Source organism: Acipenser ruthenus, chromosome 19 (genome assembly GCF_902713425.1).
Source record: "Acipenser ruthenus chromosome 19, fAciRut3.2 maternal haplotype, whole genome shotgun sequence".
Lineage (NCBI taxonomy): Eukaryota > Metazoa > Chordata > Actinopteri > Acipenseriformes > Acipenseridae > Acipenser > Acipenser ruthenus.
In genome coordinates this window covers 20,823,285-20,851,252 of record NC_081207.1, presented here as the reverse complement: position 1 = coordinate 20,851,252, position 27,968 = coordinate 20,823,285, and the positions used below count along the sequence as shown (strand labels likewise).

The 27,968-nt window shown below is 38.4% G+C and overlaps 1 protein-coding gene across 5 annotated transcripts in view; it reads left to right on the top strand.

Moving 5' to 3' along the window:
* Window positions 1-10,875: 10,875 nt before the first annotated feature.
* The window catches only part of LOC117424276 (RNA-binding Raly-like protein), a 63,060-nt gene continuing 45,967 nt past the window's right edge, over window positions 10,876-27,968 (top strand). For 3 of the 5 annotated variants that reach the window (XR_004547887.3, XM_034928318.2, XM_034040482.3), the window contains exons 1-2: window positions 10,876-11,150; window positions 18,066-18,141. Coding sequence is in view for 4 of the 5 variants with exons in the window: in XM_034928318.2 (XP_034784209.1) it covers window positions 11,114-11,150; window positions 18,066-18,141 (113 nt within the window). In the remaining variant the exon portion in view is untranslated. Of the gene's footprint in view, window positions 11,245-18,065; window positions 18,142-27,968 lie in introns of all 5 variants that reach the window. The other 2 variants (XM_034928319.2, XM_034040483.3) reach the window with 1 other exon arrangement.

Below are 27,968 nucleotides of genomic sequence, written 5' to 3'. Positions count from 1 at the left end.
CACTAAATTCATTATTATAGATAAACAAATAGCTAGGTCGCCATGTCTTGCATCTTTAACCTTTGAAGCGCTTAAACTAGGAGACAGGCATGTGGGCTTGCATATGAAACCAAAGCATTAACTGCATTTCTCAAAAAAAACAGTGTGTACACAAGTATAACCCTATTTTCTTATTTGTACTATTGTATGCAATTGCATTGCTTGTAGGCTTGCACACAAAATTTCATAATAAATCACTCAACTATTTGAGTACGGATTTGACTGAGTTCTTCAATGGAACACCATAAAACCTGTTAATGATACAACATGCTTCACCATTTTCATGTTTTGAGTCCTTTCTGACCAGCTGAGCTGATAAAACACCAACAATGAGAGGGGCAAAGAGACTGGTATCCCGAGTCAACAATAGGAAAGCTAGGTTTCATTTGCTGTGATTTTCCTTAGCTTGACAAATATGGTGAGCTGCAGGTCAGAAGTAAATTATCGCATTAAGTAGCAAAACCCTACAACCCGTTGCACAATTAACGTTTAAAGATGTTGAGTCGGCTCAGAAATACTTTACTCTTAAAGGTGAACAATTTATTACAGTATTTAATGAAAAAATAAACACCAAAAAGGTAGCAAGCTTACTTATGTCTTAAAATGCCGTAAATCCTGAGTTTCTGTTTTCTTCCTTGCTACTCAGTCGTCTTGGTATAATTTACATTTTCAGTAATTTAGCGATTAGTGCTCTTTGTCCCTGGTGTCTATTTATACCTTGCTGTGTATCTAACACACAGGCTAATTACAGGAAGGGAAAATGTTTGAAAGTATGAAGTAGGGCTCAATAACCCATACGGAAAGAACATATATTTTGCATATATTAAAAGCAATATATGTTCAACTTATATGCCTGTTATTTTTTTATGTTGCTTTTGTATGTGTATTTATATATGTTCATATATAAACCATGTGGTTTTGGCACAAAATTGGCCCCTTTTTGTAGTATGTACAATATAAGGATTTTATGTGTTTGTATATGTAACATACATTGCTCCCCATATATGTTATTTGTACTGCAAATATGTGTTTTTATAGTTTAAATATGCTTTTTTAATCATTTAAATATGCTTTTTTTTAAATATAATTTTAATGTTTTTTTATATAATTAATTATTTTTTATGATTTAAATATGCTTTTTTTACACTTTAAATATGCCTATTTTATACTTTAAATATGTGTTTCTTATACTTTGAATATGATTTATTTTATAAGTTATTCATGTTTTTTATATTTTAAATGTTTTTTTATATATTTTTAATGATTATTTTATACTTTAAATATGCTTTTTTACAAGTTAAATATTCTCTTTTTATAGTTTAAATATGTTTCTTATAGTTTAAATATGATTTTTAAATGTTAAATGCATGTATACTTTTTATACTTTACATGTACTGTTTTTTATAATGGAAATATACCCCTTCATTTTGTGAATGTTCTATACAAATCTACATATTTTCATATCCATGAACCAATGAAGAAAAATGTGAAAACATTAAAATATACACACAACATTTATAAATATAGTTGTCGTCAAAGGTTTACATACCCCACACTGTAACCAGATTTCCATTACACGAGAGTAGATGTTAAAACTTCATGCTGATTTGAACTCGGCTCTCGCCAAGATAAGCACCAACTAAGACGTAGCTTTACAGTAAACTAATGTGATCCATATGTGTCTCCATCCATTTACGTTTCCTTCCATATGATGATGTAGATATCCTTCTGTCTGGTGTTAATGGCTGAAGTGTAATGCTGGCTCCAGGGATCAGCTTATTTTGCCTCCCTGGCGCATCAGCACACACAACGGCTGCGATGCTGGCTCCGGGGATCAACCAAAGTGCGGCCTCCCCAGCGCATCAGCATGACAACCGTCTGGATTGAGCTAAGTAGGGTACATCTCTGGGGTTTTCAAGTGGGCACCTTCCATCCTCAGTGTTTCGTCGACTAGCCCACGACACCTCAAGAGGGCTCGACGGTGATTCTGGCGTCCCAGCATCACCCCCCTCCGTCCCCCACTCAACTCAGCCCAGCTTACTTACCTGTCCCCAGCCAGAATCTCTCCGTCTCAACCACAGCCAGTTGCTGCTCCTCTCTGCTGCTTCAGATAAGTTCTTCACTGTGCGACGCAGCTCTTGGCCACTGAATCCGACGTCTCTGAGAAACCGGGTTGTAGAGTGTGCCACAAATCCTCGACAACCCACTTCCACTGGGTAAACCCGAACTCTCCATCCTCGCTGTTCCGCTTCAGTGGCTAGTTGAGCATACCGCAGTTTCTTCCTCTCATACGCCTCATCTACAGCATCCTCCCATGGCACTGTTAACTCTACCAGGTGAACAAGGCGTGCTGATCCAGACCACAAGACAATATCTGGTCGAAGGTTAGTGGTGGCAATCTCAGGTGGGAAAATAAGCCGTTGACCAACATCTGCCAGCATATTCCAGTCTCTAGCAGCTTCCAGTTGTCCTGAGCGAGGATTGGTTTTAACACCTTTTCTTGGTGGTTGCTCTCCTGGGCGGAGGAATGTTGTCTTTTGTGTGTAATGTTTTGATGGAACAGGTGGCAACTTATTGGTCATGTTACGCTTGTCTTCCAATGCTAAGGCCAAACATCGCAGCACCTGGTCATGGCGCCAAGTAAACCGTCCTTGGCTAAGAGCCACCTTACATCCTGTCAAAATGTGCCTTAATGTTGCAGGTGATGAACACAAAGGACATGAGGGATCCTCTCCTACCCAGAGGTTTAGGTTCTGTGGTGATGGGAGAACATCATATGTTGACCTGATGAGGAAACTGATCCTGCTCTGTTCCATTGACCATAGGTCTTGCCAGCCAATCTTGCGTTGTTCCACACTCTCCCATCTCATCCATTCTCCCTGTTTGGCCTGGGAAATGGCCTTTATACACCTCATCCTCTCCTCCTGCTTTTGCACCTCGTTGACTACCAGCTTCCTCCTTTGCGCTGGGGCCGCCTTGTGCCATGTAGGAGGAGTTGAACTGAAAATAGAATGCTACACTGACACTTCATATAAATATAATTCCTGGTATTTTACCTTTACTCTTATCCCCCCCCCCACCCCAATTAAATTGGGGTCACCTAAAGAACGTTGACAGGACAGACAAGAAGCACAATGGTCCTATGCAATAAACTTGTCTTACACTACAGTTCATAGTAAAATCTGTACTTGGGGAAGCAGCTATGCAAAGGCAGTCTTTTCTCCATTAATACCTTGTTTAAGCATTGCATTGATGTGGCACAACTGGACTGAAATGTGAAGTATTTGCTCAAAAGTCAAATTTACATGAGACATGAAAGTTTATATTGTCAAAGATCCCATGGCACTATTTATTATTATTATTATTATTATTATTATTATTATTATTATTATTATTATTATTATTATTTATTCATATGTCTGAAGCATTAATCCAAGGTGATTTACAAGGTGTTGTTGAAAGAGTGAGGTGGCTAAATTCCAAGTCAGGCTTTCCTCAATCAGGTCTAACAAATTTCTTATGACTCCACCTTAACTGCTGTGTAGTAATCTGCTGGTACAAAATGGCTGCACCCCAGAGGGTGCTGCACTTGAGTGGTGGGTGAAGTGAGTCTGTAAAGCACTTTGGGATCTTTCTGGCTGCTACATGTAAGGTATTATTATTTATTAATAAATTAACTCTAGTCTCTGAAACTAAAACAAAGGCCAAAGGAACATTAGAAATGCTAACCCTTTTTGTTCTACAGAGTTAAAAAGGAGAGTTAGAAATTTTGTACAACAGCATTTACATACCATATATGGCTTCCACCTTTAAGCGATCCAGAGGTGTCTTTTACTCCGAAGTTGGATCTCTCTTGCTGCCACCACCACGAAGATTGCTCTTTAGTAATGTTGGAATGTCAAAGACAGCAACCGTCAGGGTTCTTACATATGATGTATTCGTGCTGCACCTCTCTGCAAGGATCCTGGACAGTTAGTCAATATACACTCCAGTGCCTGGGAATATTTCCATTAATTTACAGACAAAATAAATAAATAAATAAAGTCAGTGAATCTGTGACACCCTGTGGCAATGTGCCCCGCCCCTGTGTGCATTTGTGTGTTATATGTTGTATGTTGCGTGCGTGTGTTAATGTTGGTGTATAGAGATTGGTACACGGGATATAAACGGGTCTGTGTTTCACGTGTATTTAAAAATGTAGATTTATATTTAGGCACGAGGAGGGCACAAATCACTTCACGTGCTGGTAAAATGTAATGTGTGGTCACGGGAGTACACTTAACTAATTCACGTGCTGGGATTCAAGTGAGTAATTAATTAGTAATTGAATCCCAGCACAACAGTATATATAGATGCACATTTCTGTCACTCGGGGTTGGGTGTTCGGTGAGTGGAGAACGAGTGTGGAGAAGGAGGTAAAAAGAATAATAATAATAAGAAGAAAAGAACTGTCTCACTCACCGTGTTTCGTTTGTCTGTCTGTCTGTTTACTGTCTAGTCCGTTTTGTTTACCTGTTTATTTTGGCTACCAGTGCCGTGTCCTGTTTTTGTGTTTAAAACCTTTTATTTTCTGTTCTGTTCTGTTAATTATTAAATGCTGAGCGCGATCACGCGCTCAGCCTCACCAAAACCCCAAGTCTCTGTGTGTTACTTCCTGGCTCTGGTCTGACACCACCCACTCCGGCCGTCTTTGTGACACACCTATAACTCAATCACATTCTTATTATCAACTATAAATATGAATATAACTGATAATGTAGCATCATTAGATTGTTTATAACTAATACATTTTTTCAATATATATATATATATATATTTACCTTGTCTTTGTAATATTTTAGACCAAGAGTGTTATACCTGTTTTGGTGCTTCTTTGTCAGTCAGAACAATTTGGTGTGGGGCTGTCAGAACCACTTGATGGTGACACTCTTTTGGCTTCATCGTTGATAAACGTGGCATTTGTTACAATTTTTTTCAGGTTTTCCAAAATGTCTGGAATCTCTGGGGAAAAAAACCTTAGTATTAAATGCTAATCATTTTTAGTAATATATTTAATACAAGTGAAAACAAAACCATCAATGCCTGCAATTATACTTGAGAGACTTGCTGTATGTTATTAGCAAACTGACCTTTTTGTGGGTCATTAACATTAGCTACAAATAAAATAGAAAAAAAGAAAAGAAACAGACAATACAAGAATTACCAGGTCTAATGTAATGCATATAGTCATTAACGTAGAGGATTTGCACAAGTTATGTTGAAAAACTTAATTTATTTAATAAACAGTATTATTAAACTATTAGACAGTGCACATTAAGAGTCTGTATTGTGGTTCTAGATTACTTCAGTATGATCAACTATAATACATTACTCAGGAAAATCACACATGGAATCTAAATTACTGAAGACTAACATTTATCAAGGTAAGGAATTATTTGCTATAAATAAAAAACTTACCATCAACCATACGGTTTCGAAGATCTTGGTTTTCATTTTTAAGTCTAGCGTTTTCCTTTTCGAGCGGCTTAACTTTTTGCTGTAGCTCAACTTCACTGGACTCTTGAAATGTCTGTAGAATATTATGGGATCTAATTCTTGAAGCTCCATCGGTTTTCTTTCTTATTTTGTGCTGTATTCAGAGAGAAAAAAAGTTTAAAATGAAATATATATATATACACTTTTTTGCAATCACATTTCATCAAGAAACAGCTCTAAGAAGACACTCAAATATAATATTGCACGTTAATTTTATTGTAAAAAAATAAGTAAAATGTTCACTTTAACTTTAGAAATTATGAACTAGACAATTATTATTATTATTATTATTTATTTCTTAGCAGACGCCCTTATCCAGGGCGACTTACAATTGTTACAAGATATCACATTATTTTTACATACAATTCCCCATTTATACAGTTGGGTTTTTACTGGAGCAATCTAGGTAAAGTACCTTGCTCAAGGGTACTGCCCTGCAATTAAAAAAAACATCTTATAAACTGAACCCACACAACCAACTTACTTTATATATATATATATATATATATATATATATATATATATATCAAGTACCGTGTAAAGGCTTTTTTTAAAAAAAAAAACATACTTACTAGTCATATTACCATAATGATCTGCGCTTCATGGACAGGCCATCCACCTTTTGGAGGTTTGTTCGTGTCTCTCCACTCTGCTGTGAAGCTTCGAGTAGTCTCTTCGTCATCATCAGCAATGCTGAATAAATCAAAATTGCGAATCCAAGCAGTTGGATTCACGCTGTAAGAGTCTTTGTCGACCCCTCTTTCCCACTTCACCAACGCGTGCATCACCGCCATACTACCTTCACCTTCTCGTCCGTTTTTAAATTTTCTGCGCGGTTTTTTTCCCCCAACAGGTCACTGCACAAAAAACAGCCCCGCTCTGCATTCTGGTACTTGTCGTTCTTAATAACACAAACAGAGTGAAATCGCATAGACCACCGAAGTATAAAGTACTACATATCCCATCAGTTACAGTTTTTTTTCTTCTTAAACTGCAAGCGCACTGCATAAAATTTCTGATTGAAAAGGCTTTGCTTTTGCATGCTACTGAAATGGCTGGGACACCTAAAGGGGAGTTACTCAACTACTACATAGGCACAAACAGAAAGATTAAGTTTGCTGAGGAAATTGAAGGTGGAGCTGCTTTGGGACGATCTTGTCAGAGAGTTCTTAAAAGGGAGCATTATCTTGCACTGCACAGCTTTGTTAATGAAGTGGATCCAACAATAATTGCAACTTATTATGACAGAATTGTTATTGGAAAAGAAATTGTTCACACAAAACTATACACAAAGGCAAAGAAGAGAAACAGCTATACTGTTATATTGAAAGATTCTTCTTTTTTATCAGTAGAAACATTTGTAATTTTGGATCTTGGCTGTGGCAGAAAATGCTATGCATTAGGAAGGTTCTTTCAGAACAGGAATTTTAAAATGTGTTCTGATAATGCATTGAACATAGGATTAAGTCACATTTTCCCAGTTTCTCCTGAGTTGGGCCATCTTGTTGCAGTGGACAGTTGTGTTATACAGCAGAAATGTGTTTTTGTACATATACCTGGCCAAACTGTTGCTTTTGTTTGCAAACAGCCAAACCGTTTTGAACTGTGCAGATAGGTTTCTGCTAGTTTCAATTTGTGTCATTTCATGAAAATATGTTCAAACTGGAGATATAATAAAACATAATTATACATCTGATCAGAGGTGGAAATAAGACCCCTAATGCATACCTGTTTAGTCCATTTTAGGTTTTATTAACTGCAGGTCCTTGTATAAACTGTACTGAAGAAGCAGAAAAAACAAGAGTCTGCAGCTCATAAAACACAAAATGGCTCCAACTGCTGTGCAGTGGGAGTCTTATTTCCATCTTTGTCATCTAGATGAATGAAACAGTAACAATCCAAAATACAGTAACTGTTCACAATGCATAACCCAGGTATTTCTGCCACACCTGACAGGGTTACTATTTTTGTTGGGGTATAGAATGTTTTGCAGTAAATTATGTGCAGCATGTTTTATTCTCAAGGATTACTGTTATGTAACAATTGCAATGGGGGATGCAGTCTGTGGTGAAAGCAGCAGGGCTTCTTTTGTGTAGATGAAAATGTGAGTTACAAAAAGTCAGGTTTGAAAAAGTACTTGCTCTGTAAACACGTCTAAAAATTGACAAATTAAAGAATAAACCAAATAACGTATTTGAACAAAATTATATTAGGTGGTTTTAGTTTAGATAAATTAGAAGACATTTGTACTTGGAGTTAAAGACTAGAGTAAACAGGTTGAAAATATGCCCCAAAGGATTGGAGCAACTGATAGAAAATCTCATAGTTATTGAGGATTGATCTTTAGTAAAATGTTAACATTAAATTATGTTGGTGTTAAGGTAGCTTTAATTGTGCCTTGTGTAACTAAGGTATCTTGTATCTTATGTAACCTGTATGTATTTGATATATGCTTTTTCGATTAGCAGATATGATTTTACACGAGTTATGAAAATGTGGTGTGTGATAAAAATACTGATACTTTTATTTTCTTAATAAACATCAAAAATATTGTAATTTTCTTATTTTCATTGTTTTTATTTGGAATAAGTGCAATAACTCACATTTTTGTAAATAAATGTGTAGAATATATTTATGGCATACAAATCAAGTTACATCATATTTTTAAACATATATGTTCACAGTTTGCTTTTTTTTTATATTAGGAATATATGTACATAAATATACGGATATGTGCTGCATATAGGTAACATATAAAACAGTGTACAATGACTATATTTATAATATATTGAAAATATGTGTTCTTTCCGTATGGGAATACTGTGCTAATTGACAAGTGTTGGTTTAATTAAGAGCCATATCTACCCTAGATATAAAATAACCCTAAATACGGTACTTTGTATTTCTAAAAACAAAAAAGAAAATGACTGTTTTCAGGTGTTTATAAAAAAAAAGTAAAAAAGAGGATTATGATATGTCAAGAATTTACACTAATTTTTAAACTGTAGTTACTATAGTTGTTTCTAGTTGTAAGAAATCCTATATATTGCTGTCACTCCTGCAGAATAATAGTTATTTTTGTTATGTCATGAAAAGTTAGTGACCACTTCTTTTTTTTCCATTGTGACAAACTGCAAAGCAAACGCATTCTACTGTTTAGCACACTGCGTATCACTTAAAACAATAGGAGGATATTTTATAGAGGCTTTAAAAAACAACAGGTATGAAGAATGCTCTTCTCTACACCCAGCTCATCTATGAGAAGGGACCAGCTCTCTCGTGCCTACTCCATACTTCATTGTATGAGAAGTAATATATTACCACACAGTACCTTCGAATGAGTTATGGTATAAACAAGATGTGTCATGACAAATCATGACATATGGTTTTAATGTCATGGGTGGTAAGCGGTGAAGGATAACAAAGTCATGGTTTTTCCATGACATGCAGTACCCTCTATGCATGCTTATTGTGTATTGTAGCCCCTTTGACCAGTGAACAGGAAGATTGTAGGGAGATCCTTATAGTTGGCAGATGGCTATGCGCCTGAATAGCAGACATGAACATGTTTTGTATGTAAAAATAAAAAGCTGATAATGTCATGTATGTGTTAATACAGTTTTGGTTTCTGGTTGTGTTCTTTCAAAACAGTGTGGAGTAGTGGTTAGGGCTCTGGTCTCTTGACCGGAGGGTCGTGGGTTCAATCCCAGGTGGGGGACACTGCTGCTGTACCCTTGAGGAAGGTACTTTACCTAGATTGCTCCAGTAAAAACCCAACTGAATAAATGGGTAATTACATGTAAAAATAATGTGATATCTTGTAACAATTGTAAGTCGCCCTGGATAAGGGCGTCTGCTAAGAAATAAATAATAATATATATTAAATACTGTATATGAAAATACATTACTTAAGCTTGGAATGGTGTCCAAATGTGGCTTGTGTGGTGACATCAGGACAAGAAGTGCAGGACACAGAATGATGAGTGAATGCGCTGGTGCTCCAGTTTATAAAATAACAAAACAGAAACAAACGCTAAACTCAAAACAAAACGGCAGGTTGGCCAAAACAAACAAAGCAGTGAACACAAACCCCAAAACAAGTATCGTGCTAGTGTTTTTATTCTTATTTTTGTTTTTGTCTCCCTCTCCCATTCTCTCCGCACTGAACACCCACCCTGTGTATGCAGCTGTATCAAGACAAGGCCTCGCTCCGCCACACCATATTTTTGACACTGGATTCAGCTACTCCATCTATCATGTAGCAAATATGTATGTATTATCAATGACAATACATACATATTTGTATCATTTAGTCCAAAATAAAGATGAACAATGATGTTTATATTAAGAAGTCTTGGTGTACAGCTTCTAGATGTCATAGTTTACTTCTGAAAAATTGCTTTTTTCCACTGTGTTATATACCCACTGTACTATACATATATTGTATTGTATTTGTTAAATGCATGTTTTACTATAAGGCAGATATAGTTACCATGCATGGTTAAATACAGTATACAAAGTACAGACTTTTTCTTTATCATTTTATTCCATAGAAATATTTTTGAAATATATTTATTGACATTATGAATCATCCAATTTAGTTGTATTTGAATTTAAGAAGATGACCCTCTGACCCTGAGTGGGTGAAAATAAGCTAGTAGTATCTTACAAACAACCTATACTGTGTTTTATATAATTAAATAAGAATAATGAAACAGTATAGCTAATTTTAATGTGACCTAATTTCCATCTGATACAAACTATCTGATACAAAAAATATATATCATAAATATCAGGGTCTGCTATATTTTATAAATGTGTAATAAATCACTGACTGAGCACAAGAACATGGTAATGCAAACTAAATTACAATAGTTTACTTTTGGTTAAGAGTATCTCTCTTGAAAGTTACAACTTCAAACGTTTCATTACCATGTTCGTCATCTAAGCCAGCAAAATACATATTTCCATATGGCCCTCCAGCTGTAAGGCAGACACACTCCTACAGTGTTTTGGCCCTAACCACTCAGTCCTATTACCTCACTAGTTCTAAATCCACTAGCTGTTTATTCAGTGTGTATTTCCAAGAGCTGTCTATTCAGTGTGTATTTCCAGAGCTGTCTGCACTTTCCCGGCTTTGACATTCACAGTTTTAACTGTATCAAATTTGGAAGCTGTGTAATGTCCTGCTTAGTGCTTTAACTACTGAAGAGCAGAACAAAACAACTCCGCCACTTTTTTTTTTTTTTTTTTTTTTTACATCTTGTAATGGAATGGCCCAGTCCCCCCCTGCTGCAATGTGAAAGATAGTACGCCCTGCTGGAGAACAGTTTTTGGAGTGTTGTCATTGATTCAGTAATATAGAATTAAATCCATTGGGTGTGTGGTGTGTTAGAGAGGGGGAAAAGAAAGAGAGAGAAAAAGAAAAAGAGACAGATAGATTGAGAGAATCTGCGTCTTCAGTTCACTGGCCAGTTACATCCTGTCTCCAGCCAAAAGGGACTCCCCTGCTCCCCCCAGCATTTCCACTTTTCCTGGTATGACCTTATTCAAGAGTGAACATCGCGGCCAGAGACGTGAGTAATGCAGCCAGCCCTCACTAGGGTCAGATTCTGTGAAATCAAGCAGATCAAAGGAGTGTTCAGGCAGGAGTGGGACTGTAGAGAACAGGTGAGAGAAACTAGATCACAGCTGATATCACAACAACCTGGGGCATCTGACTGCCAGGGCAGCAGCGTTAGCGGCAGCCAGTAACAAAGTGTCCAGTATTAATGTTTGTGCAGATATTCAGTCAGATTGCAGTAGAGCAGGGATCAAAGCCTCTTAGCGAAGTCCCACTGTTTTCTAGACTATTGGGAATTGATCAGGAGGGTTGGCAGATTGCATTTTGTGAAGCCAGGCAAGAGAGAAACAAAATGACAGTGCGCGCCTGGCAGTTTCATCAAAGCGCCGGGAGTTTATTGTAGAGCTGGAAAAGCGTTGAAATTGAAGAGTCTCCGGCACCATCCGAGGCTGCTGAAGATCGGCCCAGGGAACACTGATTCAGCCCTGTTTTGTTTGGTAGCTGCTGCTTTGTGTTTATTGTAGCGCCTTGTAGTTGATTACACATTTAGAGGGAACTTTCTCTGCGTATGCACGGTCTAGCAAAGCACACACTAAATTATGATAAGTTATTACTGTATACTTACAAGAATGGAAGTTGTTTAGAGGTTGGAAAAACGTAAAAAAAATAAAATACAAATATCAAATAAAAAAATTAAATTATTAACTACCAGTTTTGTATTTATAGCAGCACGTGAAGTTTATTATTATTATTATTATTATTATTATTATTATTATTATTATTATTATTATTATTATCATTATTATTATTATTATTATTATTGTTATTATTATACCCTGGTGTGTGATTTGTGCCGGTGATGGAATCCAATTCAGAATCCAATTCAGAATCCTTTAAATTAAAATTTTCAAAAAAAGCATTAATTCAAGATTTAATTTCATGTTAGTTTTCAAACTGTAATCTGCACAGCACATTAACCCAATGAAAGAATTGATCATGCTCAGGGTTCATCGTTAAGCGTAGTGAAAGGGTATACAGAATCTACTTCGAATCGAAACTTATCATGCTAAACGAATTTTCCTGTAAATCCATTTGAACTAATAGGAAGGAACTCGCATGACTGCATTACGAATGCAAAAGTTCGATTCATTTTTCGGTGGCACAGTGGCTGTTGTGAATAGCAGTGACAGTTCCTTGCTTGCAGGTTGTATTTGGCAGTCTGAAGTCAAAGGTGCTGGACAGCCACCTACAAGTGATTGACAGCAGTATATTTGCTGTCAGTCAGTACTGTGCTCATTGAAGATTTATACAATCCCAACCTCTGCACTGTGCGACAGTTCCCTGGTGGGACTGTATAAACGAGGACACTGAGTGAATTGATTTCTGCAGAACTAGATTGAAGAAGTAAGCCTATTGTTGATGGGAAGTAAATTAAATTCAGTTTTCCTGACTGCATTAACCTGCCAGTGCTGGGTGTCCCAATACATGTTGTACTGGAACGTTATTTTCAGAAGTAGAATTCCGCAGGCTTTTTTATATTTTGGGAAAAAAGATGTCTGTTGAGTACTTTTTCTAATGTTCAAATACAAATTCATATTTCAAAAGGAACCTAATAAATGAAATTACAACGACTATGTCTTTCATGACTTTGAGTTGAAACGTTCCTTTTAGTATTTCTTAAAAGGTTTTTTTTTTTTTTTTCAAGTGTTATGCAATGTTATGTACATTACATTTTGCATGTTGCACGTTAGTAAGTGGACATGTTAATTGTAAATGATTAATTAACTACAAACGTGTCCCTTAAAATAAATCCCAAAATTTATTATTAGATTATATTTACTACTTACAAATCCATAAATCAAATGTTTTGTTTGTTATTTTTTTCTGGTTGATAACTGTGTTTTTCATTTCTGGAGAAAGTGTGCTAATTTCAGTATGGAGTAAAGAGCTTTGAGCATCTATCCCATTGTATCAAGACCATGTTGTACAGTCTTTTTTTTATTTCATACTGATTGCTTACAGTTTACACATACTTGCCAGCAATGTACTTGTTCAACCTGGTCCATCCTAGTATGTATAAACATCAACATTATTTTATCTCAATCAAAATGCAAGTTTGAGCAACACGTCTTTTCAGAATGCAAAAATGGACTGAAGATTCAAGACTGAGTATATATTATTGAACTAGATTTTGGTTCTTGTGTTGTGAATTTATGGTAATGAAAGGTGAGGGACAATGACAGTAGCTATAGTCAGGCACAGTGCTGGAAGTCACCAAGACAGCTTCCCCTCATAGCTCTGTGAAAGCACACACCTCAATCCTCCTGCCTGCCATTCTGTTCTAGGCTTCACTCAAACAGAAAAGGTCAGAATATGTGGTTGTTTTGTGTGATCTGAGCCAGAATCAGACCCGGGCCTCTGCAGCTGAGGCATGAGAGAGAACAAAAATGAACCAGCTGCGCCAAAGAGCCTCTCATAGGACAAGTTATTTAACGCTGTGACTACCAGACACAGTTAAATCCTGTATTGTACAGTTTGATTTGGATTCTGTTACATCGTTACCTCACATTATTTACAGTTTTTTCTAAGATGCCTTTTATTATCCACAGCTGGGGATGATAAACTTGGTACAAACATTATTTAGCATAAGTTTTTGAGAGTATTAGAATCTGGGGACATCCATATGTCTGTATGTCGCACTTACATTTGTGCGTATATCTGAAGAACAGCTTATCAAATTGAGATTTAAAAAGTTCATTGCCAATTCTTATTCTATACTGTTCAGTGCATACTGTTGCTATGTGTCACGTTCATCAGCTTTTTCTTCTCACTGATAGCTCGAATTTTGAATTGACAGTTGTGGTGGGAGATGTTAGTGACATATACCTTTACCTTTTTGACAAGGGGGGAAACCTAAAAGCATTTGTCTTGTTGAGTTGCAGTATTTTGCAGGGCTTTGCATTTAACAATGTTAAGTGTCATTCATACAATGAATTCAAGCTCTGAGCTGCAGATGAGTTATTGAGGCTATCACTTAATTAGATCAATTATCAAACATCCCTGTTACTAATTGAGATGCACCTGTATCAGCTAATGTGGATTTGCAATTTGCCTAAGCCCTTGTTACATCTCGATAGGCTCCTACAACAGCGCTATTGTTTAGGCAGGTGCTGAGTGTAGAGGTCAGGCAGTAATCATTTGTTTTCATGATTGCAGTCATAAGAATCTGCGGTTGGCTCATCACTATAATATTGCTCCCACTTTCTGTGTGTTTATCACTTGCGTTTTGCTTGTACACCGTGCTATCCACTCCCCCAAAGTAATTATACCTAATCCCCTACTGAATGATTTTCAATGACAGTGCAGTAGTGGCATTACAATGGCAGTGCATTAACTCTGTACTGGCAGTAGCAGCACAAGAGTGGGTATGGACCGATAGTGGTACCACAGTGGTACTGGTAGTAAATTAATTGGGTTGCCATTGCTTCCAAGTCATGTGGTCTGCTAAGGGTTTTGCTGTTACACTATGTTGTTGACATTATTATAATGGGACCCCGATTGTTTAATTCTTGAGAAGAGTCCTTTGCTTTTGTCCAATTTGTTCCCAACATGATGAAGAACGCATTCTGGTTGGCAAGATTCCAAGCAGTGCAGCTGCCTTCTAGCCAGCTCAATGTAGAAGAATTTCCTTTACATGGCTACATTGGCTAACTTTGATATTGGGTCAACTATTTGGAAACATCAATAAAAGCATTAAAAGAAAATTTGAAGCAATACACTTTAAATTCCCTGAACATCTCTTTCCGTCACCCCCCAAAACGAGATTGAGAACCGGAAAACTTGCAAATTCCACACAAACGTACCCCCCGCCCCGCTCTTCACAGCTCCTTCACTGGAGAGCGAGTGCTTGGTGCAGTGAGGCAAGGCACTTATAGCAGCTGCACAAATTGTCCTGAAATGAAGCTCTCTTTCCACAGTGTTAGCTTTCCAACCAGCCCGCCCAGCGAGGATGTCTGCTCAGCCGCAGTATTGAAATGAAACAACATTCAAATTCCTACCCGGGGGGTGAAGCAATTATTTTTTGTGTGTGCTTTGAATTCAGTAGGAAAACCAACACAAACAAGAAAAATATATCATATAGCAAATATTTAGTTGCCATAATCTTTAACAAATATAGAGGTTACACAGTCTATACAACGGGGATCCAGGGTGCTGTTTTGTTTCCAGAAATGCTTTCACAAGAAGAGCATTACCTCTTATGGAAGTGTACTTGAAAATAAAGCCAGTAATGTTTGCGTGAGCGATTCATTTAAGTGTAATGTAGAGAGGGTACAGTGAACACAAGGTTCAGAATCGATAACATGTTGGAGTGTGACGTTCCTCAGAGCCTGGGTTACATGGTTTACACAGGGACAGGGCTTGTAATCAGTCAGTCAGTCAGCTTTGAACAGGGGTGCTGCAGCTGATACAGTTTTTCTCCGTGTGACAAGTCTTGTTTGATTTCTACCCATTGGTGTGTCACTCGTTTCCTTAATCAATACCTCCTAGCTGCATTGATCAGTGGCCATAATGGCTTTTGGTCTCATAGGATTACAAACTGCACAGAGCCGTTCTCCTCACTTCATAATCCTCTCAGAGTTTGCAGCTGATCTCTGTCAGACCTGACAGGACGGTTTTCTAATGCACCTACAGTACAGCTATGACCAACAGTTTTGCATCACCTTGAATTTTAGGATTGATACATTTAAAATGTATATGAACATAATTTAGATATTTGTCCTCAAGTAACCCCAGTGGTTGAGATTTGTGTTTCAGCTAGGAACACAATTTTTGTTACACCATACATTGTTTTCTAGTACTCGTAAGACAGCACTTACAGACAACCTGAGACTGTGAACAGTGTGAAGCTACAGTGCTTTCCTTATGACATTTTTACCAAAAAAGGCAAAAATCTATAAGGGTTGGTCTCTAGGGTTTGTTGACCATCCCCACACCGCATTACAAATTTGAAAAAAGAAAAGAGAGAGAGTTGCTAAAGCAAAAACCTGGACCAATAGAGATACCTGAGGGAAACTAGTTTGATGTTCTCAACCCAGTGGCCATTAGACCATGAGACACGTTGTCAATCTCTACCAAGAAACTATAAGCTTCAGTGAGTATTTACTACCAGCTTGCTTGAGCTCCCTGTGATATCGAAGATAGGTGTTCACACAGCAAGGATGCAAGCCTGCGCTTCCCTGACTGAATGACTCACCCTGCACACCACGTGGCTGTGCCTTAACCGGTTAAGCCACTCTGGGGGGAATTATAGCACGTGTGCATTAAAAAACAATCCAGATGAGGAGTCTGCCAATGGTTATCCTGGTGCAATATTCTTGTATCCGTATAATAATGGTATCCTGGTTCTATTTGTAGCTTTACTGGAATGGTATGGATGTGGTGGCCTGTGTGTGTAACAAACACATCAGAAAAAAACTAAAGAAAAGCAGAAAGACAATGTACGGGGGTGGAGGAGTGGATTAATCCACAGGGCAGGCTGTGCCTGGGAGAGCTGTGGTATCACCAGGCCTGCAAGGGTCATTATCAGTCTGACAGGCGGATGTGAAAAGGATCTCCAAGTGCACATGAAGAGAGGCTTGTTAGAGAGTGGAGCTAGAAGAGGGGCATCGCGAAGGTCTGCTGCGCTGGGCTGTTAAGTCCCTCACAGAATTGATAAATGGGAGAGTAAAGCAATTAATATCGCAGTGGCAGATGGATGATAATTAGATGGTAAAATACTTCATTTATCCTTCCCTCCTGTCTCCATATGGTTCTGCAACAGACTAAGGGTCAGCATATTATCTCCTGTTGTGTTAGCAACCAGAGTGGCTGTGCTTTCACTCAAGAAACCAGGTGCAGGGGGGCGTAATGGTAAAAAGCAAGGACCATCACAAGGAAAATAACATCATAGTTTGAGATACCAAGAACTGCATCTCTGGAATCAGAGCAGTTTAGAGGACAATTAGAAAACAGCAAGACTTCACAGAAACAGTCCAAGAGAATAAGATTTACTGTTGGCTCCACAAATGTACAATTTATCTTTATACATGTTGTAGAGGGCAGTAGGTGACACTAAGAAAGACATTATAAGTTCTGTTGCTACAACAGATGGCTGTTGTTAAAGAATGCGTTTGAAAATAAATAAATAAAACAATAAAACCATTACAATGTTTTGTCTGTTGTAGCTGCAAAAGATTGACGGTTGGTATTTTGGTTTCATCTGTTTCAAGTTAGCTGTTCTTGACTAGAAGTATCAAGATAATGAATGATTCTGGGTGTCATTTTGGGCCAGAATTCTACTCTGACTTCAACTGGTCTTGGAATAATCTATACAATAACTGGCTGGAGCAATGTGTGGGTAGTAGGATTTGGCCCCAGAGGATAACACCACTCTCTTGACAAGAGCTCCCTTGAGAAGGTGAGGTCCAGTGCAGCCAGGCCTTCCAAGTGGGGTGGCAAGCTTCACCATTGTAAGCTGGTGGAGGGGAGGACAGGGTAGAAACAAACACAGAAAACATCTGAATGCTCAGACTGGGTATAAACAGAGGCCTCCAATTAATTTAGTAGACAGGAGCCTTCAATCCGCAACATACACTATATCCAAGGCTAACGTTTCAGCAAGGCTTTACAACCAGAGACCCGATTCTATACTGTATATAATGATTTCTCAGAGTAGGTAGTATGTATAGTGGGTCATATTAATAATTACAAAGTCACTTGACCTGTTCCTGGTAACATTATTAGTTAACATGTTCTTGCAGCTAGACTATTGGGGATGTTGGAACTACAGCACATGTACTTCAGACTTCACACACTGTCTTTGGAATAGTGAACCCCAGAAGCGATGCAAGATCACATAGCTCTCTAATGATGGCTTCTTCTATTTCAGGTATAAGCATGGCTGGGGAACTCAAGACCAACAGACCCAAGGCTGGACATAAGCGACCAGGCAGTACTGTGTACGGGTGAGTCTGATCACTTTGTGTATTTAGCGGTTAGTGGGCCCTCCACACATATATACACACACAGACCTAAGCTTTAATCCTACTTTCTTGTGCTTTATTAAAAAAAACAAATCTCCTGCCAGCCTTTCGCACTGACCACTAGCCACACTGCCTTCTAGTCCTTCAGCTCTAACCACTAGACCACTGTTTCCTTACCAGACCCTCAGCCCTAATCTCTACAGCGGTGTGCAATTCGGATCGCCTGACGCCCGGGGCAACAAGATTTGTAGGACGGACAACAAGTTTTGCCATTATACTTTTGCCATTTAAAATTTAAATTCTTGTGTCTGTCTGTATCAAAGGGGCTACGAACCTAAAATAAGTAAAATCTTTCATAATATATATATATATATATTTTACTATGTTACTCATTTATTGGACATGCACAATCCATCGATTTCTGAAACTATTAAAACATTAAGATTGACATGTTTATAATAATAGAAATGAAATGCTTATATGAGATTATCTGTACAATATTTTATTATTTTTTAAAAATAAAATACAGAATGGCAATGTGTTTATGTATTAATGTATTTATGTATTTCTTTTTCAGTGAGAGTAGTGCAGGGAAAGAATGTTGTTGTCCAAAAAAAGCTATCATGGGAGAAGATGTTAGATGAGGAAAAATAGCTGTAAAATGTTATACCCTGTTTAAAAAAAAAAAAAAAAAAGCATATCATAGAAATAAACAAAACAAAAAACTGTCTGCAGAATTTGATGGAGCCTACTATAAATATTGTGTGCATTTTGGTAGAAAAACAGTAAAAAATGCAGAGAAACTTGACCGGTTATACACAAGTCCTTAATAAATCTGGGGTTCAGCAGTTACAAAACTGAAAGGACGTCAGAAAAATCAGAATTTCACAAAGCAGCAGTAATAGTTGGCAATGAATGTGTGTCTGTGATGCAACAAACTAAAACACCTGAACATCAGGAGATGAATTCATCTTATAAAGAGTGGGGAAAAATCGGGCAGAATCTATTTTTATATTTTAATAACTCCCAAGTATTGCTTATTATAGTTGTACTCTTAGTATGTTACCTACATTTACTAGCAAATGTGTTCCAAACTGCACTGAAAGAAACATTTCCTTAAAGTATGTTATAAATTTGTTGAGGTGAGGTGGGGTCCCAGGGAACCATTTGTGCATCTTGAAGAATTTAGTGAACCCGTCAAGCTACCAGGCTAGATCCACCCCTGTTAATCACTTATTGATTGATTGTGTTCACTGTTAAACAAAACCAAAATCCTACAAGTTATATTCTACTTTTTTGTGTTTTGTGCGACGGGGAGGGGGCAAGTAGATTTTCCTAGCATTTTGTCCCTGCACAACACGTTTTTTTTTCAGAAATTGCACATCCTTGCTCTAGATCACACTGCCTGCCTCCCACTCTTAGCAATTAGGTCAGCCTGCCGCTGTCCCAGTCCCTCAGCTCTATGCACTGTCACTGCCTCCCTCCCAGTATCTCAGCTCTAACCACTAGGCCACTCTGTCTCCCTCAGCCCTAATGACTAGGCCACTGTCTCCAACTCAGTCCCTCAGCTGTAATGACTAGGCCACACTGTCTACTCCCAGTGCCTCAGCCCTATCGACTAGGTCACACTGTCGACTCCCAGTCCCTCAGCCCTAACGACTAGGCCACATTGTCTCTCAGTACCTCAGCTCTATGCATTTTGCCACACAGCCATCTTTCCAATGGCCAGCCCTCATCGCCCAACCTCCCTAGATGCTCTGAATCAATGATCTAATGCTGTAGCTATGGGCAGTAGAGTCCAGCAGTGAGAGCTGAAGCAGTCCCAGCTAATGATAACACTGTGAGGATAGGGGCTGAGGAAAACAAGCAGCCACCTGCAGCTCACTCTGTAAACACCTGCTTCAGTCTTCAGGGATTCCCTCCTGACAAGAGGTACCTGTATGGAACCTGTTGCTTGAGCTCCCCTGGTAGATGAGATGTAATGTTAGCTGTGTACAATAGGAAGGGTTGTTTGTGAGAGCTGACCTGCCTTCACAACGAGGTCCAACAGTCACTTACAAAGTATTTATGCACTGATCGGAATAATCAACTTGCTTCAGACCAAACAAACAATAACCTGAATATTGAGAATAAGCCTACCTCACTTTGATGTTGTTATCATTTCTTCTTTTCATAATGTCAGTGTTTTTAATGTACGTTAAAAAACAACAACAAAAAACACAGGCCACACATAGCACATACTTTTTGCGTTAATGGGCTGATTCTGAACATGTATACCTGAAATGTATTCTGTAAAACCGCATAATGAGGAATTTTGACATGTTATTGTTTCTTTGGATTTTTACATAGTTCATAAAAGGTCTGTAATCCCGTGTCTCGTATCTATATGTATATTTTTTATCATGATGCTGATGTTATGAAGGAGCCTACCAGTACCTTGAAGCAACTAATGCAAAGTAAGTACATCCACATTGTTGCAATAACAACAACCACAGGCTTCTTGTTCTCCCTTGCTTTCCTGTTTCTAATATCGGCTCTCATTCAGATTTGAGGCCGGCAGTTGACTGTTGTTACATTACATGCAGACACAGAGTAGGCTGAAGATTACAAAGCTGTTAGCTCTCTCTTTCTACTCGGTTACCCATCTTCCAGTAAGGGTTTCTCCTTAATCTGGGTGCACTAATGCATATTTCTTTATATCTTTAACGCACCTGGGGTACTGTAGTTTAATATAGAAGCAGCCAGAAAGGCAAGCTTTTTAGAGACAGAACATTTTGGGTAGGATTTCCATGTCGGCTAGTTTCATTTACAGATTTTATTTTATTTCTAAACCCCAATATTGTCAAATTAAATTCCTCGACCAGGCAGTCCACCCCTTAGAACAGTTTACTACTGTATATTTTCACAGTAATTTTGCAGTATTCCTATGATTTTCCCAAACTATAAATTTACCATAGTTTACCGTGGTTTGCCATGTTTTTAAATAATTGTTTATGCTTTATCATACCTCTTTGGGTTTTACAAGGGCTTACCTAGGCTTTACCACACTTTTACAATCTGTTTTATATTTCAGAGTTCAGTCTTTTTGATTTTAAAATAAGTGAGCATAAATCTGAATTTATAAATCAGAACTATGTAACTTATAACCTTGGTTTATAAATCAGATTTGTACATTAATTCACAAAATTATAATATATACCACAACATATTTGTATAAATTAGCATATCATAAAAAATTGCATGCTCAATCAGAGGCAATATTTTTTTTTTTAAACATCACTGCACAGAGCTTTCCCTGTGCAAGTTTGTTTAATATACTAGCATTGAATCTGTCTAAAAAAGTCAATTTGCCATCTGGAAAGTCTCCATCTTCCATTGTCAGTTTGAAAAGATTTTCTGTTGCTCAGCATGTATTTATGAGTCGTGCGCTGGTCTCCAACAAGTATAATAAGAGAGCAATCAGTAACATCAAGCACATTTGATGCCCAGGCTGTTTCATGGAAATCCTGTTTTGTTGGGGTTTTGACAGCTGCATGAGCTGTGGATGGTGTGATATGTATTTTCTTCCTTGACACTGAACCATTGCATTGTGACCTTGTGGGTGAATTACACCTGTACCAGTAGTGGCTGGCAGGTGTTTGAATGATAGTGATATAAAAAAATGCAGTAGAAAGGGTGGGAAGGGAATTGAATTCCCCTCAGACGTGTGGATAAAAATATTGCCATTTTCCACATGGGAACAATGTGAACAGTACAATTCACAGTCTTGCCCCTCCTTCTCACTAGACTGAAAAGATGGCGCCACATGTTGAAAATCAATGTAAGGCTTTTAACCACTTCAACTCCAGATGTAAAAATGAAACCCCTTCCCAGGTACCAGATTGTGAAAATAATATTAATAATGTTTTCAAACCTGTAATTGCTATAAAATGTTAACATATGATGAATAAAACACAAATAAATGAACTGTGTTTTTCATTAACCCTTTATGCTGCTGTGTACTACATACCCTTGTTCAATATAGAGATAAAAACTTTTTTTTTCTTAACAATGAAAACAAAAACGCTGCTAATAACGATAACAATAATAATCAGTAAACAGAAATTATCAAATAAAAATCAAACAACATCCAAACCTGTGCCATTATCGACTTGCTCTGTGCCATTAATTGAAATGTTCAATACAACAGAACCAGGGGTTGCCTTCACAACCACTGCACATTTTTCTTTTGTTTTCATTTTCGTAGCAGACCCTGTACCTTTTTTACGGTGTCTGCTTCGCTTGTGTTGGAGGGATAATCACAAATGCGTGTACACAGCTACTTTGCGCAGGCATTGTGATGGATCTGGCTTCCGCATTGCCTTTACCCAGTGCTGTGTTTTGATAGTATTTCATCAGAGTACTGCCATTTCAAACCAAACAGCTTCCCGTTTGCAGCTGGCTTACTTGTAAAGTAGTTGCATGCTCTTCTGCTTGTACAGTTTGTACTGTTCTTGGCTCCACATCCTCTTCATCATCATTGCTGAGTGATAAGTTAGCATCACTGTCACTGGTATCGAAATCCTCCGAACCAACTTCACTCCCTTGCTCATTATAGAAAGACCACGTATGCTTTTGTGAGGGTCTGGAACCAACTCCCCAGTAATGTTGTTGAAGCTGACACCCTGGGATCCTTCAAGAAGCTGCTTGATGAGATTCTGGGATCAATAAGATACTAACAACCAAACGAGCAAGATGGGCTGAATGGCCTCCTCTCGTTTGTAAACTTTCTTATGTTCTTATGTTCTTATAAACTAAACAAGTAAAACTAATAATAAATAAAAATAATAATAATTTAAAACACTATATATATATATATATATATATATATATATATATATATATATATATATATACACTGTATATACTTGTAAAAGCTGAATGGCTTCCTGCAATATATCTCCGCCTTCTAAACGCCCACAGGTAGACTGGAATCGCTACATGACACGCAATTGGATACAAATGTCACCTGACCCTCCCCCAACTTTCATTGCACATTCCACAGTACTAGCACTGCCTTAGAGAATGAAACCTGAAACACTAGACTGAGAAACCGCTCATAGAATAGAATGGGAAACTTGACGTACGCAGGTACGGCATGGTACTGTAAGTGGGTTTTCATTTGACGTACGTGCGTATGTCATGGTGTTGAAGTGGTTAAAGTACAGACAGCAAAGAAGTAAATCTGATCTAATATGTATTCCCATCACTTTGTAGATCTCTCAGTGTCCTGTGTGAAGGAGACACACTTTATGTGGAACATGTAATTGATTTTTAATGGGCATTTTTGATGCCATTTGTAAACGGCAAAACTGTCAAATATATCTTGCACTGTTTTCCATGCTGCACTTCCCGTTGAAAGAATGCCTTTGACACACGTGAGTTGAAGGAATCATGTATTTTTTTTTTTTATATAAGAAATTCTGTCAATATACATTCGGTAGGATTTACTGGAATGGCTTTGTTAGCACCGTGTACGTTAAGTCAAGACAACAATCATTTCGGCTCCCGCTGATGGAGCCATTTGGAAAATGTTTTTTCTACTTGGCTTTAAGAGCTATGCATTATGAAGCCACTCTCAACCAATCAAAATCCAGATTTCAGAATATTCCAGTACATCTCATCAGTTTTGTCTCGTGCATGGTGGAATACCAACTGACAAAAATTCTAAAGACATGGATAACGGCATTAACTATGTAGGATTTATTAAAATATGTTTTTTAATAAGTATATATGTAGTTAACCCAGTCTCTTATGGTATAAGAGTGCCTTCTCGTTTGATACTTGTTTGCTTTGTTTCACACTCCTGTTTCCCACCCAAAGTGCTCACAGACACACACTTATACCATGAGAGACAGGGTCAACTCTGCATATTAATTTACTGTATAGCATAGACAGCGTGGGTAGACAGGCTTTAAAGTGCTACAGAACCCCCTGCAGTACCAGAAACACATTACTTAAGCTTTGCTATATCCCATGTTGTCCGTGATTTGGATACACTGTGATCCTTACTCTTGGTGAACGCTCTAGAGTAAATGTTGAGAAATGTATTGCCCTGTTGATTTATGACTAATTTATGTGATTTAAACAATTTAAAAGAGAAGGAAATCTGTCTTTTTATTTTTACCACAATACGTTTCTTGTAAATACTGCAGGGTGTTCTGTAACCCTTATCTAATAACTAATATTTAGTGAGGATTTAGCAGAAATCACTTAATTTGGAGAGATGTTTGGCAATGCTGAATGCACCACATGTGGCTAGCAGGTGTTTGAAATATTGCAAAAAATCTGTGTGTTTGCTTTGGTGGGATCCTGGTGAGGTTTCAGGAGGTAAGTGGGATTTTTTTCTTTTTTTTTCTTTATAAATTTAGTCGTTGCCAGTTATTTTTATTATTGTCTCCCAATTTGGAATGGCCAATTATTTTTAGGCTCAGCTCACCGATACCACCCCTGCACTGACTCAGGAGGGCGAAGACGAACACACGCTGTCCTCCGAAGCGTGTGCCGTCAGCCGACCGCTTTTTTCACGCTACGGACTCACCATGCAGCCACCCAGAGCTACAGCGTCAGAGGACAACGCAGCCCTGGGTTAGCTTACAGGCAAGCCTGCAGGCGCCCGGCCAGACTACAGGGGTCGCTGGTGCGCGTTGAGCCGAGGACACCCTGGCCGACCTAACCCTCCCTCCCCCCGGGCGCCACCCCCTGGAAGCTCCTGTCCTCGGTCGGCAAAAGAATAGCCTGGACTCGAACTCGCGACGTCCAGACTATAGGGCACATCCTACATTCCACGCGGAGCGCCTTTACTGGATGTGCCACTTGGGAGCCCCCGTAAGAGGGATTTTAGTGTTCAACTGTTCTCTCACCAAGAGGGTGAAGTTTCCTGCTGAGCCTCTGTAATTATCCATTGATTGAAATTACTGAAAAACTCCAGGAGTGCCCACAGGACGCTGATCCCTGCTGTGTAGTAATCTGGTTTCTGCTAATCAGATGTGTAGAGATCCTACTAATTGTATATTATTCCAAACCGTAAAAATGCTAAATAGGAAAACTTGCTTACTCATTAAGCTTATACGAATCCCATTTCCATCTCTCTGAGAGTTTGTTTAGCAGAATGTAGACAATGCAGATGTACTGCACACCTTTGAGGAAAACCTACACTGATTGTGTTTTACATTATTGTTAATTAAACAATAATCTACAGTGTGTGTGTGTATATATATATTAGCTCAAAGAGCCAGCTGCCCTTATATACAGTGGTTTGCAGAAGTATTCACCCCCTGCAAAGTTTTCACATTTTGTTGAATTACAAATAATGTGTGCACAGTTTTTTCAAACTTTTTATTCAAAGCTATAGAGGTTAAACTGAACACTGTTATATGAGGAGAAGGTTAAATGTCAGCAAATGTACAAAATGAAATGTATTTAGTCCCTTAAGTCAGTACTTAGTAGAAGCACCTTTTGCAGTAATTAGATCTCTACTAGCTTTGCACAGTAGGATCGTGAAATTTATGCCTATTCTTCGTGGGAAAATTGCTCCAGTTCTGATAAGTTTGTTGGGGATCGTCGATGGACTGCAATCTTCAAGTCTTGTCATATATTTTCGATTGGATTCAAGTCAGGACTTTGACTGGGCCACTCAAGAACATTAATTCTCTTCTTGTTCAACCACTCCAGTGTGGCTTTGGCTTTGTGCTTCGGGTCATTGTCCTGCTGAAATGTGAATTTCCTCCCCAGTTTCAGAGTCTTGGCTGACTCAAACAGGTTTTCCTCAAGGATTCGCCTGTACTTTGCACCACCCATTCTCCCCTCTATCCTGACAAGCTTCCCAGTCCCTGCTGAAGAGAAGCATCCCCATAACATGATGCTGCCACCACCATGCTTGACAGTTGGGATGATGTTGACTGGGTGATGTGCAGTGTTGGGCTTGCGCCAGACGTAACGTTTGGAATTTAGACCGGAAAGTTCCATTTTTGTCTCGTCTGACCACAAAACCTTTTTCCACATGTCTGCAGTATCATCTAAATGCTTTTTCGCAAACTCCATACGTGCTTTAAGATGAGGCTTTTTGAGTAATGGCTTCTTTCTTGCCACCCGTCCATACAGGCCGGCTTTGTGTAGGGACCGGCTTATTGTTAATGTGTGAACACTGACTCCCATCTTAGACACAGAGCTTTGCAGATCTCTCAAGGTCATTGTTGGCTTCAGAGTGACATCCCGAACCAGTTTCCTGCTTGCCCGGCTGCTCAGTTTGGGAGGGCGACCTGATCTGGGTAGTGTCTGGGTGGTATGATGCATCTTCCACTTCTTAATGATGGACTTCACTGTGCTGAGAGAGATAATCAGCGCCTTTTGAAATTTTCTTGTACCCTTCTCCTGCTCAGTGCCTCTCTACCACTTTATGCCTGACTTGTTTCAAAAGCTCCTTGGTCTTCATGGTTGCTTTCTTGGATCACTATGTGAGTTGCAGCTTGAAAGTCTTTATATACCTGAGGGAAATTATCTACAAGTTAAACCACTTTGAGTACACACAGGCTCAAACGATTTCACTAATTTTGTGACCTTTCAAACAAATCATTTGCACCTGAGCTGATTTAGGGCTGCAGAAGCAAAGGGTTGAATACTAATGCACCTGAGATTAATCTGTTTTTCTCTGTAAATCTTACTTATTTATATTCTGTATGCATTTTTTAACTTTATCAATGTGGAGTAGTTTGTGTAGATTCTACATGTAAAGTCTAATTTGAAAGCGTCATTGAGTATGCTAAGGTGCCAATAAAATGTGAAAACTAATGCAAACCACTGTGTGTGCCAGCTATACTCTCAGAACAAATGTCACCAGTATAAAAGTGCTATTTTTACCCGATATATTGTTATATTTTGTGAGCTTTTAGCTCTGTTTGTGGTGATTTTCCGACAGAAGAGACCGGAAACTGAAGTATCGTTCAGCCTTTTGGCCACGTGATTTTATTGGATGGCAGGAAGTACACAGTAAAACAAAATAAAACACAGAAAAGAAACACCTAGCCCGTCGTCGGTCTTAACCTGTCTCTCTTTAATTCCCTAACTAAATTAATAATCTACAAAACAAATGGTACAGACCGGAGGATACAACAGGCAGAGTCCCACTGGTAAGTAAAACTCCCAGCCCCCCAAAGTCCGTATATTTCTGGGTTCAGGAATGTTCTTCTTTTACTCACAGTTCGTTTCCTTTTTTTCAAGTGTTCGAGTCGTGCAGGTAAGTTATTGGAATATTCCAGAGGACCTGGGTCAGAAAGCGGTTCCGACACTGCAACAGTCCCTGTCCGTGGGAAACAGTAGTTTGTTTAATAAGGTGACTTTTCACACCACTCTAGCTGGCGTCTGTGTTTTTCTTCCCATTTACACACCGGGCCATCTCAGTACCGTTCCTGGGTTTCTTTTGTCGCACAGGCGAACCCAGTCCCGCACATACATTTTTCATAAAGTGAAAGGTGTAATAAATTCCCAAACACAGGTGAAACAAAGTCCCGAACACAGATTCAATAATGCAAAACACACACAGTCCAAGTCCCTACTCAAGCATCCGCCCATATAAAGAGCGCTTTCGGCTTTGTTTATTATTGCAGCGTTTATACTCACTTGCTACTAAAATATAACTCTTAATGCATTTCGTTACACAAAATACACAAATAGGGTGCACATACCCTATATGTCAGTTTCCAACTCAAGGGTCCAGAGTTTTCTTTGTTCACAGCACAGCAGGTTTTACCATGCCAAACCTGTATTTTCAT